Genomic DNA, 18,962 nt, shown 5'->3' with positions numbered 1-18,962 from the left:
AGTGTGCAGTGGATGGTGTATATTACTATATTTTTAAAAAATTAAAATATACTTTAAAAAAATTCATTACTCTGACCTTATGTCTGCCATTTAGTTTTTAAGCAACCTAAATTTGTGGATGTGGGTAACTGCTTTCAAAGAGGTTTCGGCCAACTAACTTGAGAAGCCCATGTCTCATAACAAAACTGACAACATTGTACCCCTATTCAGATGTTCTGATCCTCGGTATAATAAACACACTAGCCCCGCCCCTCTCTATCATCGCATCCATTGCCCTTTTACACATGGAAGATTACTTTGTGAAAAGTGTCCTCTATGTATGGAGGCTCTCCACGCGATCTGGAACACTGCAAAATCAGCGTTCTGAATTGCATGGAGAGCTTCCACAGACAGAGGAGGCTCTCCTCCTTACAAAGTCACCCTCCATGTGCAGTGGGCCATGAATGCAAGAACATAGGGGGAGCGGCTGCCATGCTCCCCTTTCTCCTCACATGTTTATTATAACCAGCATTAGAACATCTGAATAGGGCTTGTGTCTGAGCATTATTAGTTTGCAGGTCCATCTACCTCTAAAAAGAGCCATTTGTTTACCATTTTCTTACATACCTGAAGGTAGTAATTTTATGCTTATTGTGGATCTAGGCCTCTGGCTGCATTCACAATAATTAGATTATGGCGAGAATCATTTTATCAAAGTTTTTCTGGCCAAGCATTGATTCTCAAGAACCATCCATTTATACATTAGCAAGAAGTGGAGAAAGGTTATCTCCCCACTTCCCAATAAGAGATGAAGCAGTGCTCTTCTGCTAAGTCAGAAAAAAGCCCTTCCATAAGGAGAAGAGGGTTTCAGCAAGAGGAAGGCCACATTTGGATCCATGTCAAAGTTTTCAATTCTTCATAAACCGAACTTAGCTTTAGAAGTCTGCCTTTATCTACACAACTCACCCAACTCATTCCTCCTGCCTCCAGCTGACTCAACAGCATCATATAAACATACACAGGTAAAAATCAATGTCTGAAATGAAGTCTATTCTGTCTGTGCCCATTTCTTTCTGCATAACAGTATAGCACACTTACCAAATTCTTGTGCTTGTGGAACAGGAACACCACCTAAGTGCAGGTGTATTACAGTCACCTGAAGGGCAGGTTGTACTGAAACATGTCAGATGTATTGCTTCTTGTCTAACATCCTATCTATAGTGCCCTAAGCACAAGAACTAAAAGCCTGCAACAATACAAATTGCATACTATGTGGTAATCTTCTCTATTGGGACCATTCCATATGAAGACATGCCTGACAAACTTCATCACATATGTAACAGGGGTTACTATGGCCCACCAAAAATATTCTGAAGCAAACCATTCTCATCCACACTTTTATTTTTGCTGTTACCAGATTTAATTCATCAAGAACTAACCATGAAAAACACATGAATAATGCACACAACAAAAAGTACAGCTGAGGTTTCAAGTACATGGACTTAATGGAATTTATTCCATAATGGCTATTAACATGTTCTTCCATGCACACAGCCAATGTATTAATGCACTGCAAATCTCATGAGACTGAAGGACATGTGATTTTGGAAATTCTAAGAACATACGCCTTCTGCTGAACACAAGGCCGTATTTTCGAGCAGTTGGTGGCTCCTCTGCACCCATCTGTTCACTCACACAGCTTGATCCAGAGATGCTTATATACAATACAGAGATCCCAGCCTGAAAGATTCTCATAAAGATGTAGGCTACGCACCTGTTCCTGCACACCAGGATCCTTCCTTTTGAAAATGATCAACAATGTCATTTCTGAAGATGCTAATCATGTTTTCAGGGAAGGAAGGGCAAGAAACACTTGGCCTCAAGGGGTGAGCAGTGGAGCCAAGAATGAGAAGATTTATAATCTGTTCTGCAGTGCACATTCAAGGCAGTAACACCCTGGGTCCCCTCCGGTATAGTAGACATAGTAGACCTTAATGATTTCCCCCTTAATGGGGGGGTGGGGGGCTCTGTGTGTACAGGCCGTAAACTTTTATGAAATTGCATTCTGAACAGGTACTTAAACAAGATGTGAAGTGAAAGGTGTAAAGATCATAATTAGAAGTGGAATGGAAGAGAAAAACAATATAACAAGAACTTCCAGGAAGTGAACTTCAACACTCTTTATCCATACAAGTGGTATTTTCCATGCAAGGATGCATTCAGTGCAGACATCTTGGTTGCTCCGAAGTTCTAAAAGATATGTTTCATGTGTTTGATTCCATAGGTTTTAAAGAAAACCATGATAATGAGTGCCCAGAGTCCTAAAATAAACCCCCCTGGAGGATGCCAGTCTTTCTGTTTTGGTTTCTGTAAAGTGAAAATAAGGAGAAGTTAATATTTGCTACTAGACTTGCTAAAAACCACATGAGAGGCAGTCTTTGCACTTCCACAAAAATTTGGTGAGCAGTGTAATCCTCTGCACATTTATTCAGAAGTAAATCCCACTGTGTTCAATGGGATTTACTCCTAGCAAGTGTATTTAGGATTGCAGCCAAATTATGTTGTAACGATACTTTATAGCCAGGTAGACACAACAGTTTTGATGAACCAACAGTTTTAGTTATTTTCTTTTTCAGGTGCCCAAAACTTGTACACAAATACTATCATTTTAAAAACATTATTTAATTCTTACAGCTCAGTGAACTGAACAGTCTTTTGGACATCCTGGGCATCTTATTCCCAAATACTATGGACGCTTTGTCACATTTCCTCAAACGGTCCCTTTCAGATGTGAGAAGTAAAGCTTACTTTCTTCTACTACATACATGATAAAGAGTCTACAAATAGTAATAGTTCATAACATCAGATAGTATTTCAAATCAGTTACAAACCTGTTGTTCAGGGACAAAAAATGGAACTTTTGCGGGAGGTTACAGGAATGTGACTCAATGAAATGTGTTACGGTTGTTGTTGTTTTACAGAAAAAGTATTTCAAGCAGTGAAAAATGCAGATAGCTTGCGGTTTACATTAATGAGAACAAAGCCGACAACAACAAAAATGTATATTCACCTTAAAAATGGCTGAGCGACTCTCATTAACAATAAAATGTATGCAGCACCGATCACTCTCCTCATTGGTATTCACAAGCACTCATTCCCCACTAAAATATCTCAAGAAATCAAGCCAAAATATACAAGGCTACCTGCACAACCTGGTACTGAAAGTAACAGCTCCTACTTCGCAAAAGGAAACTTTCTGGTTTAAATTTTCCTAATTAACCCAGAAATTCATATGCATATTGCATTGCTCATTTCATCAATCTCTTTGTGCTATCAATCTTTCTTCACTTGGATCTCAGACAAATCCTTACCACAAAGTGGCACCTGACCCTCCTAGACAAATGACTTCAATTTGCAGCCAGTGACACTAAAAGCCTTTCTCGTCTATTTTCTACAGAACACATAATTTAATTTCTTTAAAGAAATTTATCGGAATAAATATTTATAAGGTGACCTCGGTGGAAGGTTTTACATCTTGTCATACTACACACCAAAGCTTCCATCCCTTCCCTGGTTGCTGAAATTTGAAGGGAGGCCTGGCAATAGGAATGCTTTTTATATTTGAATTCAAGAGCATGCAAGTAATCTGTTCAAAGCTGAACAGAGCAGCTTTCAAATGCACTGGATACATTATTGATAAAAAAAATGGCTAAGGCAACAAAAAGAAAAATAGTTGGGAGAGGCGAATGTGCTGCCTTCTAAGAAAGACGTATACCTCAATATCAGGGGTTAGAGATTTACAGAGTGAACGTTGCGTGTGGGGTTAACCCACTGCTACTGCGTAGGCTATTCTGTGGCAGAAGGGGTCTGGAGCGTCCTGAGTGTGGAAGGGTTCCCCACCCCACCCCCCCACTCCCAGCCAGAGCTTTTCTTTGATGGTTTTAGTAGTGCTTTGCTGTTTATGTGATTATTTTAGTTTGCTGTTTTTAATTGTTGAATCTTCTGCAAAAAGGCAAGATCCTTTGTATTTTAATAAATACAGGCACATGACTTCCTTTCTCATACAGCACTTCTGACATTGCCAGTAGTTCTCCCTTCACTCTTCCAGTCCTTCATAAGGGTTGCCCTCTGGGGAACTCTTCAATTTTCATCCATTAGCTGACTTGTTGTTGTTCAGTCGTTCAGTCGTGTCCGACTCTTCCTGACCCCATGGACCATAGCACGCCAGGCCTTCCTGTCCTGCGCTCTCTCCCGGAGTGTGCTCAAGTTCATATTCATTGCATCCGTGATGCTATCTAGCCATTTCATTCTCTGTCGTCCCCTTCTCCTTTTGCCTTCAATCTTTCCCAGCATCAGGGTCTTTTCCAGAGAGTTTTCTCTTCGCATTAGGTGGCCAAAATATTTGAGCTTCAGCTTCAGTATCTGTCCTTGCAATGAGCACTCAGGGTTGATTTCCTCTAGGATTGACTGATTTGACCTCCTTGCAGTCCAGGGGACTCATAAAAGTCTTCTCCAGCACCACAGTTCGAAAGCATCAATTCTTCGGCGCTCAGCCTTCCTTATAGTCCAGCTCTCACAGCCATACATTACTACTGGGAAAACCATAGCTTTGATTAGACGGACCTTTGTTGGCAAGGTGATGTCTCTGCTTCTTACTATGCTGTCTAGGTTTGCCATAGCTTTCCTCCCAAGGAGCAAGCGTCTTTTAATTTCAAGGCTACAGTCACCGTCTGCGGTGATCTTGGAGCCCAAGAAAGTAAAATCTGTCACTGCTTCCATTTCTTCCCCTTCTATATGCCAGGAAGTGATGGGGCTGGATGCCATGATCTTAGTTTTTTTAATGTTGTGTTTCAAACCAGCTTTTGCACTCTCCTCTTTCACCCTCAACAAGAGGCTCTTGAGATCCTCTTCGCTTTCTGCCATTAGGGTGGTATCGTCTGCATATCGGAGGTTGTTGATAATTCTCCCGGCAGTCTTAATTCCGACCTGTGATTCATCCAACCCGGCGTTTCTCATGATGTACTCTGCATATAAGTTAAATAAGCAGGGTGACAATATACAGCCTTGTCGTACTCCTTTCCCAATTTTGAACCACTTGGTTGTTCCATGTCTGGTTCTTACTGTTGCTTCTTGACCCTCATACAGGTTTCTCAGGAGACAGGTAAGGTGGTCTGGTCCTCCCATCACTTTAAGAATTTGCCACAGTTTGTTGTGATCCACACAATCAAAGGCTTTAGCGTAGTCAATGAAGCAGAAATAGACGTTTTTCTGGAATTCTCTTGCTTTCTCCATGATCCAGCGAACGTTGGCGATTTGATCTCTAGTTCCTCTGCCTCTTTGAAACCCAGCTTGTAATTCCGGTAGTTCTCGGTTCGCATACCGCTGAAGCCTAGCTTGTAGGATTTTGAGCATCACCTTGCTGGCATGTGAAATGAGCGCAATTGTGCGGTAGTTTGAACACTCTTTGGCATTGCCCTTCTTTGGAATTAGCTGACTACTGGTGTCCTAATATTTCAGCGTTCTTGGCTCCAATGCAGTGTTAGGGGCAAAACATGCATTACTTTAAATCTGAGTCTAGAAGGTACAACTTTTTTCATTTTTGCCCTAGAGTTGATGCAGGGGGTCCAATTCAGATCAGGACCATAGCGTGGGTGTTAAGGGGACTTTTAAGATCCAAATCGGGAGCCCGATTAGCATCTGGCTCTAGAGTAAAACTGAACAAAAGAAGTAGCTACCAAACACAGATTAAAAATAATGCCTGTTTTGGCCATTAAGGTGTTGCTTCAAGAGAATACTGGAGAATAGTAGGGAAGTAGGAGGTATGCTTGATGGAGAGGGATGGCATTGTTGTAGGAACAGATTACTCGCATGCTCTTGAATTCAAATATATAAAGCATTCCTTTTGCCAGGCCTCCCTTTGATTTCAGCAACCAGGGGAGGGATGGAAACTTTGGTGTGTAGTATGACAAGATGTAAAACCTTCCACCAAGATCACCTTATAATTATTTATTCTGATAAATTTCCTTAAATAAATTAAATTATGTGTTCTACAGAAAATAGATGAGAAAGGCTTTTAGTGTCACTGGTTGCAAACAGGGCAGCAAGATTGTTAACAGCCACTGGCCAATATGATCATATTATGCCAGTGCTTTATGATCTGCACTCGCTGCCAGTCCACTTCTGGGCCCAATTCGAAGTGCTGGTATTAACTTACAACATCCTAAACGGCTTGGGGCCAGATTACCTTAAGGATCGTCTCCTTGCGTATATACCTGCCCAGACCCCAAGTTCATTCTCAGAGATCATTCTCTGGGTGCCCCTGCCAAATGAGGTGAGGCAGGCGGCTACTAAGGAGAGAACCTTTTCAGTTGTGGCACTCGAGTTGCGGAGTGATCTCTCCAGAGAGGCTTGCCTGGAGCCTACATTGTGGTCTTTGGGGGGCCAGGTGAAGGCCTTTTTTATTTTCCAGGCATTTCAGTCCTTCACTTTTAAAAACTGCATCAATGTGTTGTTAGATGTTTGCACTGCTGCTGACTTTTATTTTGGTTCCTACTTGGTTTTATTCTGCTTTAAAGGTATGGCTTTTATACTATGTTTTACTGTGTTATTGCATTTTACGGTTTTAAGTTTTGTTTTGTGAACCACCCAGGGTGCTTTGGCTGATGGGTGGTATAAAATAATATAAATAAATATATGTCCCCTTAAATCTTATCATTCTGAATCCAGTGATTATGCACCCATAAGCCTTTGCCACTATTCTCTGAGCTTTGGTTATCATCCTTTTACCATTCTGTATTTTTTGTTTAATCCTGTTCGCATGGGAGGTGCTTGTCTTTGACTGGATAACAGGGATCCCACCCACCGCTAAATCCCACCCAACAATGTTCCACTTCTTATGTGTTCCATCCCACCTTGTTAAAGTTTCCTGCTGATTTAAAAACACAACAGAAACACAACACTTCTGTACTCAAAGGAGGTCAAAGATTCCATGAATCCACACAGTAAATGTGCCATGTTGATCTTGTAGTAAGAACCAAATGCAATGACTTGACCTGCATTGCACTCAGTTCACGCTGCTAAATCTCTCCATGTAATTTCATAGGTGGAGACGCAACTGCATGGTGAAAGTTAGTGAAAACCAGGCTATACATATGATGAGCCAGAAGTCATCTTTACAATTGGGACTGCTGGGGAAAGTGCCCATGGTATCATGGAAGTGGCTGCTGGCTTTCCAAGTGTACAGCCAGGTTTGCACTAGCATTTCTCCACATGGCCAGATATCAATGCCCCATCCTAAAATATTGCATCATATTAGGACAATTGCCCCTTGCTCTACTTTGCACTAGTGAATCTTCCTTAGAATGCCAATGAATCAACACTATACTGCACTGCTGCAGGATGGTAAAATGAAGGTTCTTTTAGTTTTAGTACATCTTCATGCAATACTCAATCATCTTTAGGATATGCATTTGTGTGGATAAACCATGTGTGAGCCAGGAGAATTGTATATGGCTATCAGCAACTCTCCTGAATGCAATGGCTGAAAAAGTACCATGGGTGTGATTACATCTTGCCTAAAGGAGGAGATGGTAGGTCAAAAAGTCTGCTCAAAAAACCCTTCCTGAACCCCATTATACTGGATAATTTCCAACCAGTCACCAATATTCCATTCTTGGGCAAGGTACTGGAGCATGTTGTGGCTTCTAGTTCCAGATGTTTCTGGATAAGGCAGATTATCTAGATCCATTTCAATCTGTCTTGAGGCCTGATTATGGGATAAAGGTTGCCTTGGTCACCTTCGTGGACAATCTATGTGAAGAACTGGAGAGGAGGAGTGTGTCCCTGTTGGTTCTGCTGGACATCTCGGTGGCCTTGGATACCACTGTTCATGTATCCTTCTGCAGCGTCCGTCCACGATGGAATTTGGAGGCACTGTTTTATGTTGACTCCAGTCCTTGGAGGGGGAATTTCAGAAGGTGGTGCTGGGGGATTCCTGTTCAACATCATGGCAGTTGGCCAGTGGTGCCCTTAGGGTTCCATCTTGTTCCCCATGCTATTTAACATATATATTAAACTGCTGGGAGAGGTTGTCCAGAGTTTTGGGGTTGAGTGCCACCAGTATGTTCATGACACCCAATTCTGTCTCTCCTTCTAAATCCAAGGAAGATGTTCTATTTCTAAATTGGTGTCTGTTGATGATAATGGACAGGATGAAGGTGAACAAATTGAAGCTTAATCCAGACAAGTCAGAGGTGCTCCTGGTTAGTCAAAAGGCAGATCAAGTAATAGGGATTCAACCTGTGCTGGATAGGTTTACACCCCCTCTGAAGACACAGGTTTGTGGTTAACATGTACTCCTGGTTTCAGGCCTGAACCTGGATGGCCAGGTTTTCATGATGGCTGTCATGTTCCCCAGCCTTGATCTGTCCTTTGGCTCTGAAGAGGACTTGGAGGCAGGGGAGAGTCCCTCCATTAACCCAGCTCCTGCTATCCCAGGGCCTTCCAGGCCAGAAGACGTGTCTCTACCTGCCTCCTCAGATGCAGAGGACACTCCCCTATTACAGCCTTCTCCACCCCCACCCACAGGAGCCAGCGACTACAAAATCAGGTTATCAGAAACAAACAGCTCTCCTTGATGGAGTCTCAGCTGACTCAGAGCTGTCCAATGTCCTGAAAGGACCTGCCTGGTCTAAAATTGCCTTGGTATTCAGCAAACCAAAACTGACCTGATCTGATGCAAAGGGACTTGACCTGACTTAACCCAACTTGACCTGACGAGACCAAACCTGATTGGATGTGACTGGACTCGACTTGAGACTTGCCTTAACTCTGCTTTCTTGTACGTGCCCTGCTTTCCTGGTTTCAGCACCCCTGGGCACTTCGAGCCAAGTCAGACATGACAGTGACCAGGAGTGCATTTGCACAGCTGAGGCTAGTGTGCCAACTGGGCCCATTTCCAGAGATGTCTGATCTGGCCAGATTGTTCACTGGGGCAGGTTACAGGAAGCACTCACTCCCTTGTTACAACAGCTTCACTGGCTACCAGTCTGTTTCCGGCCACAATTCACAGTGCTGGTTATGACCTTAAAGCCCTATACAGCTTGGGACCAGGCTACCTGAAAGACTGCATTCTCCCATACATGCCTGTCTGGGTTTTAAGGTCTTTGGGGTAAGCTCTTCTCTCGGTCTCCCAGCCATCAGAAGCATGTTCACTGGGATGCAAGAAAGGGCCTCATTTGGTTGGGATATTTTAATGAAGATTTTGTTTTTAACCTGTATATTATTGTTAGCTGCCTTGAGTGCCATTTTTGATGGAAAGGTGGGATATAAATAAATGGTTGGCTAAAGAATGCTGGAAGTTGTAGGACTTTTTTCTGTCTAAATATGCCTAGAATTGTACCCTAAATAAATAAATAAAGCTGCACTGTGTGAACGAGCTATGAAGACGTGACTATTTCTTACTGTCAAAATAAAACCACCCAGATTTTATCAGTTTTAATTTGTTATGACATACTAGATTAGGAAGGATGTGAAGATTTCCCCTCATGTAAGGTAGCTGTGCCCTAGACCGATGTCACATGTATTATGAAAAGCCCTTTCGTTGGGTAGGATCCAATGGCGCCCTTGTGCGGGCGGCCAGGTCCAGTAGCTGCTACTGCTGGCGCCCACAACATAGTGCTCCCAGGGGCAAGCCCCCAAACGAGCAGAAATGCTCATTTCTGGAATGGACAGGTTGCACCCCTTCCAGAAATTTCTGCTCATTTTGGGGCTTGCCCCCAGAAGTGCTACACTGCAGCAACCAGTGGTAGGGGCCGCATGTGCACCTATATCAGTGGGCCTGGCTGCCTGCACAAGTTAATGATTATTTTAATTACAATTTATTTATTTATTTATTTAATTATAATTAATTATAATTAATAATTACTTTAATGATTAATATTGCACAAGCAATAATTATTTCCTCATTTTCTTGGGTGCACAATTTCCTTGCCAAGCAAGGATGTGTCAGCCTCTGTGCTAAAGTACAGTGGCCAAACCCCTGTGTTTCCTAATGAAATGCCTTGTGGCAAACAAGATAAACAGAGACAGCCACGCCTCAGGATAAACAGGCTCCATTTATTTATTTATTTATTGCATTTATACCCCGCCTTTCTCCCTCTCGCAAGGAACTCAAGGCGGCTTACATTATCCTCCTCCTCACCGTTGTATCCTCACAACAACAACCCTGTGAGGTAGGTTGGGCTGAGAGTCTGTGACTGGCCCAAAGTCACCCAGTGAGCTTCCATGGCCAAGTGGGGACTAGAACCCGGATCTCCCGGCTCCCAGTCCGTCACTCTCACCACTACACTACACTGGCTCTCCATAACACCTGCTAAACAAGGTTCAGCATTTCTTCCAGCTAATTTTCTGCCTGACAATTTCATTGGTATGGATGGTATCCATGTTGCAACTTTACTGGGGTTAGAATGCAGTTTTTATATAGATCTTGGATTTACACCACACATTAACCCCTTTGTAAATGCACTCTTTGCCCCACTATAATTGATGTTAACAGGTGAAAACGCATGCACAAAATGGTACAATGCATCATGAACCAATACATTTAGCAGCTTAAGGGCTGGTTATTATTAAACTGGAGGAGATTCTGAATTAAAAAGCCAGGTAGCTAAGCAACAGCTGGCTTCCAACTGTGAATAGTTTTCTGTCATAGTCTTTATAGTCGGGATAGAATCATTATTCTGTGGAACTTCAAAACAGTTAACAGAGCCCTGCTCTGCGTGTTGTAATTAAGGAGAGGATAAAACAGTATTTTCAAATTGGATGGGTCTGTAGGGATCCCAATGGAAAATGTCCAAGATTTCCAGTGAGTGCTTTTCATAAAGCACACAGCACATGTTGTTACTAGAGTAAAAAAGGGATTGTGTGAAAAGAATGATAAAGAAATGTGCTAGAGATATAGGAGCAATTAAGCATGTAAGTTGTTTAATTTTTTAAAAACAGCAATTCAGGATAAAAGTTTAGATTACAGTCCTTTGCATTCAAACTTCACAGGCAAAAAAGCTATGCTGTCAAATTAATAGGGTGCCAGTACTTTATATTTTATTCCCACTAATTCAACAGACATACCCTTAAAATGGACTAAAAACATAGGGCTTTAAAATTCTGTATTTAAAGTGTATGAGAAGAATTATCCAAAAAAGATCCATATAGTCATGCTTAGGCAACATGACATAAGAAGAAATAACAACGATTTATAATAGGGCACAATCTAGTCAAGCATATGCTTAACTCTCCTGTTGCAATCAATGGGACTTGCTTTGATTAGTCCCAACTATTTACTGCACAGTAGCTCTACTGAGTCACACTAAGGGGTTACATATGCCTGTATTGTACAAGTCCTTCCAATGCTGAACAAAGTGTTGTAACTATACAACATGGATCTTGAGATCCATACCAAACCATTTCTCTTCCACATCATCATTCAAAAGTGACACCGATACAGTTCTTAAAACACAGACCTGGAGGCCAGGACTGATAAAAACAGGGTCTAAAGTAGTCTCACAGTCACAGGTTATCACCACAGAAAAAGGCCAACCCATTGAAATAAATGTTTAATCCTAAAGTTTACGGGGGTGGGGTGAGAGTGAATCCTCTTCCTAGATTTAAGCAGATGGAAATCTGTGTCATGAAGCATACAGGTAACAACACCTAAACAACTTTAGTTCAAAGACCTGCTACTTTAGCACATACCACCTTAAAATCAGACTCTCTAAAAGCAACACTAGGGAAACCTCATAAACCATTATAGGATTGGAGTTGCATCCAAGCTCTGGAAATATCTGGAATTTGTCATGAATTCCTTTGTGTATTTGGGGAGATTCCTGTGGAGAGGTGTGAGGCTTACTGGACTCCACCATGGATCTAGAAACACACTCTCCAATGAGTCAATGCTATGACTGACCCATGTTGGTACACCAGGCCCAGGCATGCTCTGAGTCCTTTAGGCTGAAATCCTATATACCCACTTAGCTAAGAGTAGATCTCATTGGACTCAATGGGCTTGCTTCTGAATAGTCTGCTAGAATCTAGTATTACAAACCAAAAGTCTAATGGGCACTTGAATAAAATACACTATATCCAAATTATTCCAAGAATCGAAGCTGCATGTTTCACTTGCTTCTATATATGACTATGGTATTACAATGGCCATATCTCTAGGCAGGTACACTATGCCAAACTTGAAGATCTGCACATAACTGAAGTAGAATTACAGGAAGTAATATTAGAATACTGAATTTTTGCATATCTAATTATTGGCTATCCAATCAAAACTGCAAGCCTTCTATGTAACCCCTTATCAATGAAGTCCTGTGAAAACATCTCAATTAATGCAAACGAATCTATGTCGCTTTGATGTGTTTGGGCCAAAATTCAGTTTATGAAAGCTTGTTAAATACCAGACCATTAAGTTAATTTGAAATGCTTAATCAGTGCACTTCTCTTTTGAACGTGATGATAGAAATTAATGTTTGCTTGGTGAAAGTCGAAAATGCCTCAGTTTATAAATTAAATTCCCAACTATGACATAAATGATTCATCATGACTGAAAACTGCATATGTCCATCATAATGGAGTAGTTACCAAAGTAGATTTAGAAATACTTAGTAAGTACTATGGAATTTTAGAGAAATTGTTGGCATAAATTAAACGGTAAAATTTAATGTACATGTCCAGTGCCAATTGCATCGGAACATTCAAAGAACAAACTTCAAAGTTCAATAGGAGTGTCTGGAGCAAAGTCTGGAGACACAATGACAAGCCAAACTAAAATCAGTTGTAACATATATCACACTGCAGACTGGTTTTAAATGCACATTTGGATCCATTGAAATAAACTGGAAATTTAAGCACATACAGAAATGTTTCCCAGGGAAAGCAGCAGAACTTAAAATGATCTGGATCATGCCCACTATTGGTTTCCAATATAGTAAGGAAATTCTTTCCAGCACACTGCCGGAGCTTTGTTACTGCTGAAGCCTGTTGAGCGTCAGTCCTTATGACATTTTGTTAATAAGCAAAAATGAAGGGATTAGACAAAAATGCTCCAATTTTTTATAGATTAACAGGGATCTTTTATGCTGGAATTCTGTTAGGACTTTAATCTTACTATATATATGAAAGAGGATTAAGTTATTAGCAGATATTTGGAATTATTAATCTTTCCCTCATGACCCCAAAACCACACAGATTGTAAGCTTGCATATTTTACCATAATGGGTTGGTTGACATGTGTCAGGATTTTTTGTTTGATTTGTTTTTAACTGCTTGTTTTGTCAGAGAGAAAATAAAGTCACATTTCACAAATATATTGTAAATATTGTTATGTTACAAACAAACAGAATATTACACACAGGGCAGTATACAATGCTGGCAGTCTGCCACCACTAAACACATTGAGCTAGGAGAAAAGAATGCTAGTGCAACAGGGAACTAAGCACTTGCTAGTGCGACCCTGGAAACTAGCCAAAGTATGCACTTCTGAAACAACAAGTCAGCTTAGCTCCCTTCCTTGAGCTCCAATGACTTGCATCTTTCCAGAAAGGCTGATTTGGGCTAGTTTCCAGTTGCGCTAGTGATAATTTTTGCTAGTGTTCAGCAGCATTGGGTACTGCCCATAGAAAATCAGCTGGACATTTTTCAGTGAAAATCATTTTTGAGAGGGAGTATGGGCCTTTAGCATGTGAACTGTAATACTGTTATCTGCACTGCCTGTTTAATCTATTTAATATGTAAAATTGTAACTACAATTACTTTGCCATTCAAACATCTACAAGTGAAGACTCGAGATAATTCATAATAGGTGGAGGAGAGACAAGAGGTAAAAGGGTGTCCCTTCATTTTTCCCCACACAGAGGGGGGGGAACCCCCCCCACCCCCATCACACAGAGGAGAGGGAACCATATACATACAGATCCAGAAAGAGATGTGTGGAAGGGGGAGCTACACACACACACAAACAGATCCAGAGCAGAGGAAGAAAAACCACTGTGTCAAATCAGAGTCTACTCTTCCAATCATGCAAGGTAGGCCAAGCTGCAAGACACCCATTAACTGGAGGTAGGGCTGCCACATCACCAATGTAATTAGTAATAACATTTACCTGGAACACATGGGAATCCATTACTGCTTATACCAGCCTTCCCCAACCTGGTATTCTCGAGAGGTTTGGGCTGAAATTCCTAACAGCCCCAAACAGTATGGTCAATGGTCAGGGATGATGGAAATTGTAGTCTAAAACATCTGGAGGGCACAATGTTGGGAAAGGCTGGCCTATACCTATGGAGAACCTCCCAGAGCTTCTTTGATTTCTGTGAAACTGTGGTAGAATGCACAAAGTGGTCCAGGTAAGGCCAATCCAGACCATGCAAATGAACTAACTCACTCATTTTACAACTGAGTATATCTATTCATCCCTTCATGGATCACTGCCTTGTTGTGGCGAAGGGACCTGCGTAACTCAGTGAAGCCACAGGCTATGCCGTGCAAGGCCACCCAAGACAGTCATGGCGGAGAGTTCTGACAAAATGTGGTCCACTGGAGAAGGAAATGGCAACCCACTCCAGTATTCTTGCCAAGAAAACCCCATGGAACGTATCACAAGGCTAAAAGATATGATGTCGGAAGATGAGCCCCTCAGGTCGGAAGGTGTCCAATATACTACTGGGGAAGAGCAGAGTGAATTTCCAAGTAGCGCCAGAAAGAGTGAAGCGGCTGGGCCAAAGCCAAAAGGACACTCAGCTGTGGATGTGTCTGGTGGTGAAAAGAAAGTCCGATGCTGTAAAGAACAATATTGTTTAGGAACCTGGAATGTCAGATCAATGAATCAAGGTAAGCTGGAGGTGGGCAAACATGAGATAGCAAGATTGAACATCGACATCTTGGGAATCAGCAAACTAAAATGGACAAGCATGGACGAATTTAATTCAGGTGACCATTATATCTACTACTGTGAGCAAGAATCCCTTAGAAGAAATGGAGTAGCACTCATAGTCAACAAAAGGGTGGGAAAAGCAGTACTGGGGTACAATCTCAAAAACGATAGAATGATCTCAGTACGAATCCAAGGCAAACCATTCAATATCACAGTAATTCAAGTCTATGCCCCAACCACTGAGGCCGAAGAAGCTGAGGTTGATCAGTTCTATGAAGACCTACAACACCTTCTAGAACTAACACCAAAAAAAGATGTCCTTTTCATCATAGGGGATTGGAATGCTAAAGTAGGAGGTCAAGAAATCACCGGGATAACAGGCAGGCATGGCCTTGGTGTACAAAATGAAGCAGGACAAAAGCTAATCGAGTTTTGCCAAGAGAACACGTTGATCATAGCAAACACTCTTTTCCAAGAGCACAAGAGGCGACTCTACACATGGACATCACCAGACGGTCAATATCGAAATCAGATTGATTATGTCCTTTGTAGCCAAAGATGGAGAAGCTCTATACAGTCAGTAAAAACAAGACTTGGAGCTGACTCTGGCTCAGATCATGAGCTTCTTATTGCAAAATTTCGTCTTAAATTGAAGAACGTAGGGAAAACCACTAAACCATTCAGGTATGACCTAAATCATATCCCTGATGAATATACAGTGGAGGTGAGGAATAGATTTAAGGGATCAGATCTGATAGACAAGAGTGCCTGAGGAACTATGGACGGAAGTCCTTAACACTGTTCACGAGGCAGCAACTCAATCCATCCCAAAGAAAAAGAAATGCAAGAAAGCCAAGTGGCTGTCTGATGAGGCTTTACAAGTAGCTGAGGAAAGAAGGGAAGCGAAAAGCAATGGAGAAAGGGGAAAATACACCCAACTGAATGCATTTCCAGAGAATAGCAAGGAGAGACAAGAAGGCCTTCTTAAATGAACAATGCAAAGAAATCGAGGAAAATAATAGAATGGGAAAGACTAGAGATCTCTTCAAGAAAATCGGAGATCTCAAGGGAACGTTTTGTGCAAAGACGGGCATGATAAAGGACAAAGAAGGCAGGGACCTAACAGAAGCAGATGAGATTAAGAGGTGGAAAGAATACACAGAAGAACTATACAGGAAAGATCTTAATGTCCCTGATAGCCATGATAGTGCAGTCACTGAACTTGAGCCAGACATCCTAGAGAGTGAAGTGGGCCTTAGGAAGCATTACTAACGACAAAGCTAGCGGAGATGACAGTATTCCAGCTGAGCTATTTAAAATCCTAAAAGATGATGCTGTTAAAGTGCTGCACTCAATATGCCAACAAATTTGGAACACTCAACAGTGGCCACAAGACTGGAAAAGGTCAGTTTTCATTCCAGTTCCAAAGAAGGGCAATGCCAAAGAGTGTTCAAACTACTGTACAATTGCACTCATTTCACATGCCAGCAAGGTTATGCTCAAAATTCTATAAGCTAGACTTCAGCAGTTTGTGAACCAAGAACTACTGGAAGTACAAGCTGGGTTTCGAAGAGGCAGAGGAACTAGAGATCAAAATGCCAACGTTCTCTGGATCATGGAGAAAGCAAGAGAATTCCAGAAAAACGTCTATTTCTGCTTCACTGACAACGCTAAAGCCTTTGATTGTGTGGATCACAACAAACTGTGGCAAATTCTTAAAGAGATGGGAGTACCAGACCACATTACCTGTCTCTTGAGAAACCTGTATGAGGTTCAAGAAGCAACAGTAAGAACCGGACATGGAACAAGCGATTGGTTCAAAATTGGGACAGGAGTACGACAAGGCTGTATATAGTCGCCCTGCTTATTTAACTTATATGCAGAGTACATCATGAGAAATGCCAGGTTGGATGAATAACAGGTCGGAATCAAGATTGCTGGGAGAATTATCAACAACCTCAGTTACGCAGATGATACCACCCTAATGGCAGAAAGCGAAGAGGATCTAAACAGCCTCTTGTTGAGGGTGAAAGTGGAGAGTGCAAAAGCTGGTTTGAAACTCAACATTAAAAAAACTAAGATCATGGCATCTGGTCCCACCACTTCCTGGCATATAGAAGGGGAAGAAATGGAAGCAGTGACAGATTTTACTTTCTTGGGCTCCAAGATCACCGCAGATGGTGACTGTAGCCATGAAATTAAAAGACGCTTGCTCCTTGGGAGGAAAGCTATGGCACACCTAGACAGCATAGTAAGAAGCAGAGACATCACCTTGTCAACAAAGGTCCGTCTAATCAAAGCTATGGTTTTCCCAGTAGTAATGTATGGCTGTGAGAGCTGGACTATAAGGAAGGCTGAGCGCCGAAGAGTTGATGCTTTCGAACTGTGGTGTTGGAGAAGACTCTTACGAGTCCCCTGGACTGCAAGGAGGTCCAATCAGTCCATCCTAAAGGAAATCAACCCTGACTGCTCATTGGAAGGACAGATACTGAAGCTGAAGCTCAAATATTTTGGCCACCTAATGCGAAGAGAAAACTCACTGGAAAAGACTCTGATGCTGGGGAAGATCGAAGGCAAAAGGAGAAGGGGACGGCAGAGGATGAGATGGCTAGATAGCATCACTGATGCAATGAATATGAACTTGAGCACGCTCCGGGAGAGAGCGGAGGACAGGAAGGCCTGTCCTATGGTCCATGGGGTCACGAAGAGTCGGACACAACCTAACGACTGAACAACAACAACAACATGTCTATTCAAGAACCAAGCAGAGAAAGCTTCGGAGATGGTCAGATACTTTAAAAATAAAACACAGAATTAATTAGCTAAGACTTTACTTATGAGGAACCTAAATCCTAATGATAACTTACCAAAGCAGCTTGAGGGGACGGGGGAAAGAGAGAGACCTGGGACTCTGCAGCAAGGAAAAGTCTAATTTTGACTCTTTGCCAGCCCCTCAAAGAAAAAGGAAGATTTCACAATCACAGATATTTCTATGGGGATCTGGCAAGTCACAAAGAGAGACTGAAAATTTAAACTGACCAATCAATAGCCTGACGTTAACTTTATCAGGTGATTCCTGAAGGTACCTATTTAACATGCAGGTATTAGCTCTATTTGGGAGTTCGGGGAGAGACTAAAGGTTTAGATGTACTATGTTTGGTACCAACAGATGTCTGACATCCCTAGGTTTGTTCTTTGTTCATACATATGTCCTATAAGGGAAGGGGAAATATGTGGTTTGTCACAACCAGGGAGCAAGAGAGAGTTGGGAGAGAAACCACACAGAGATTTGGGAGCAGATGATACCACAGAAACAGATCTGCAGGCAGAGAGGACACAGCTGGAGAGGATTGCTTACACACAGGGAAAGGAGGAAAAACAGGCCAAGAGAATGGTGGAATTGCACTGAGAAAGTGGGCCACACACACACACACCTAGAACATAAAACACAGGCATGCTCTGCTCTTTCCTTTCCCTCTCTCCACCTGGTAGGTTGTTCTACTCTTCCTTCCCTCCCCGTAAGCTTACCATTGACTGCTTTTCTTTTAAAACATATTTACAAGGCACTTCTCTTTCTGGTCACCCCGCTTTCTGCTTGGTTGCTCATCTCAGCCAAGTAAAGTACAGAGAGTTGAGAAAGGAAGTGGGAAAGAAGGATGTTCGCCTTACTTCCTCTCTCATCTCTACATATTCTACAAAGCTGAGATCCCATTTCCAAAGAGGGGGAGTGAGGGAGGGGGGAGGTGCAGAGGCTTTGTGTGGGCACCAGGGGAGACCATCACAGAAGTTACTATGCTTGCGGGTGCCACACAAGGGATCCCAGCTTTAGGAGAAGTCAGCTTGTGATGTGGCTGATCTCTCTGTATGGGAAGAGCTTGCCACCAAGGCTGCAACCACACTAGTAGCTGCCAAAGGGCTGTAAATTGGATCTTTCTGGACTCCATTTCCCTAAGCCAAGCACAGTTGGGGCAGCAGCAGCAGCAACTCCAACCACAAACCATCTTTTTGGAGGAAGTTGTGCCCCTGGCATAAGTGAAGCACTTTACAAATG

At 42.2% G+C, this 18,962-nt stretch overlaps 1 protein-coding gene across 2 annotated transcripts in view; it reads right to left on the bottom strand.

Moving 5' to 3' along the window:
• Positions 1 to 2,144: 2,144 nt before the first annotated feature.
• The window catches only part of PIGK (phosphatidylinositol glycan anchor biosynthesis class K), a 168,387-nt gene continuing 151,569 nt past the window's right edge, over positions 2,145 to 18,962 (bottom strand). For both annotated transcript variants that reach the window (XM_084852180.1, XM_084852179.1), the window contains one exon: positions 2,145 to 2,346. Coding sequence is in view for 1 of the 2 variants with exons in the window: in XM_084852179.1 (XP_084708305.1) it covers positions 2,230 to 2,346 (117 nt within the window). In the remaining variant the exon portion in view is untranslated. The remainder of the gene's footprint in view (positions 2,347 to 18,962) is intronic.

The sequence above is a fragment of the Heloderma suspectum genome, chromosome 4 (assembly GCF_057233095.1).
Source record: "Heloderma suspectum isolate Gila_16-S chromosome 4, 16-S_ref, whole genome shotgun sequence".
NCBI lineage: Eukaryota > Metazoa > Chordata > Lepidosauria > Squamata > Helodermatidae > Heloderma > Heloderma suspectum.
Note: the sequence above shows the minus strand (reverse complement) of the source record. Positions and strands in the feature narration are given on the sequence as shown.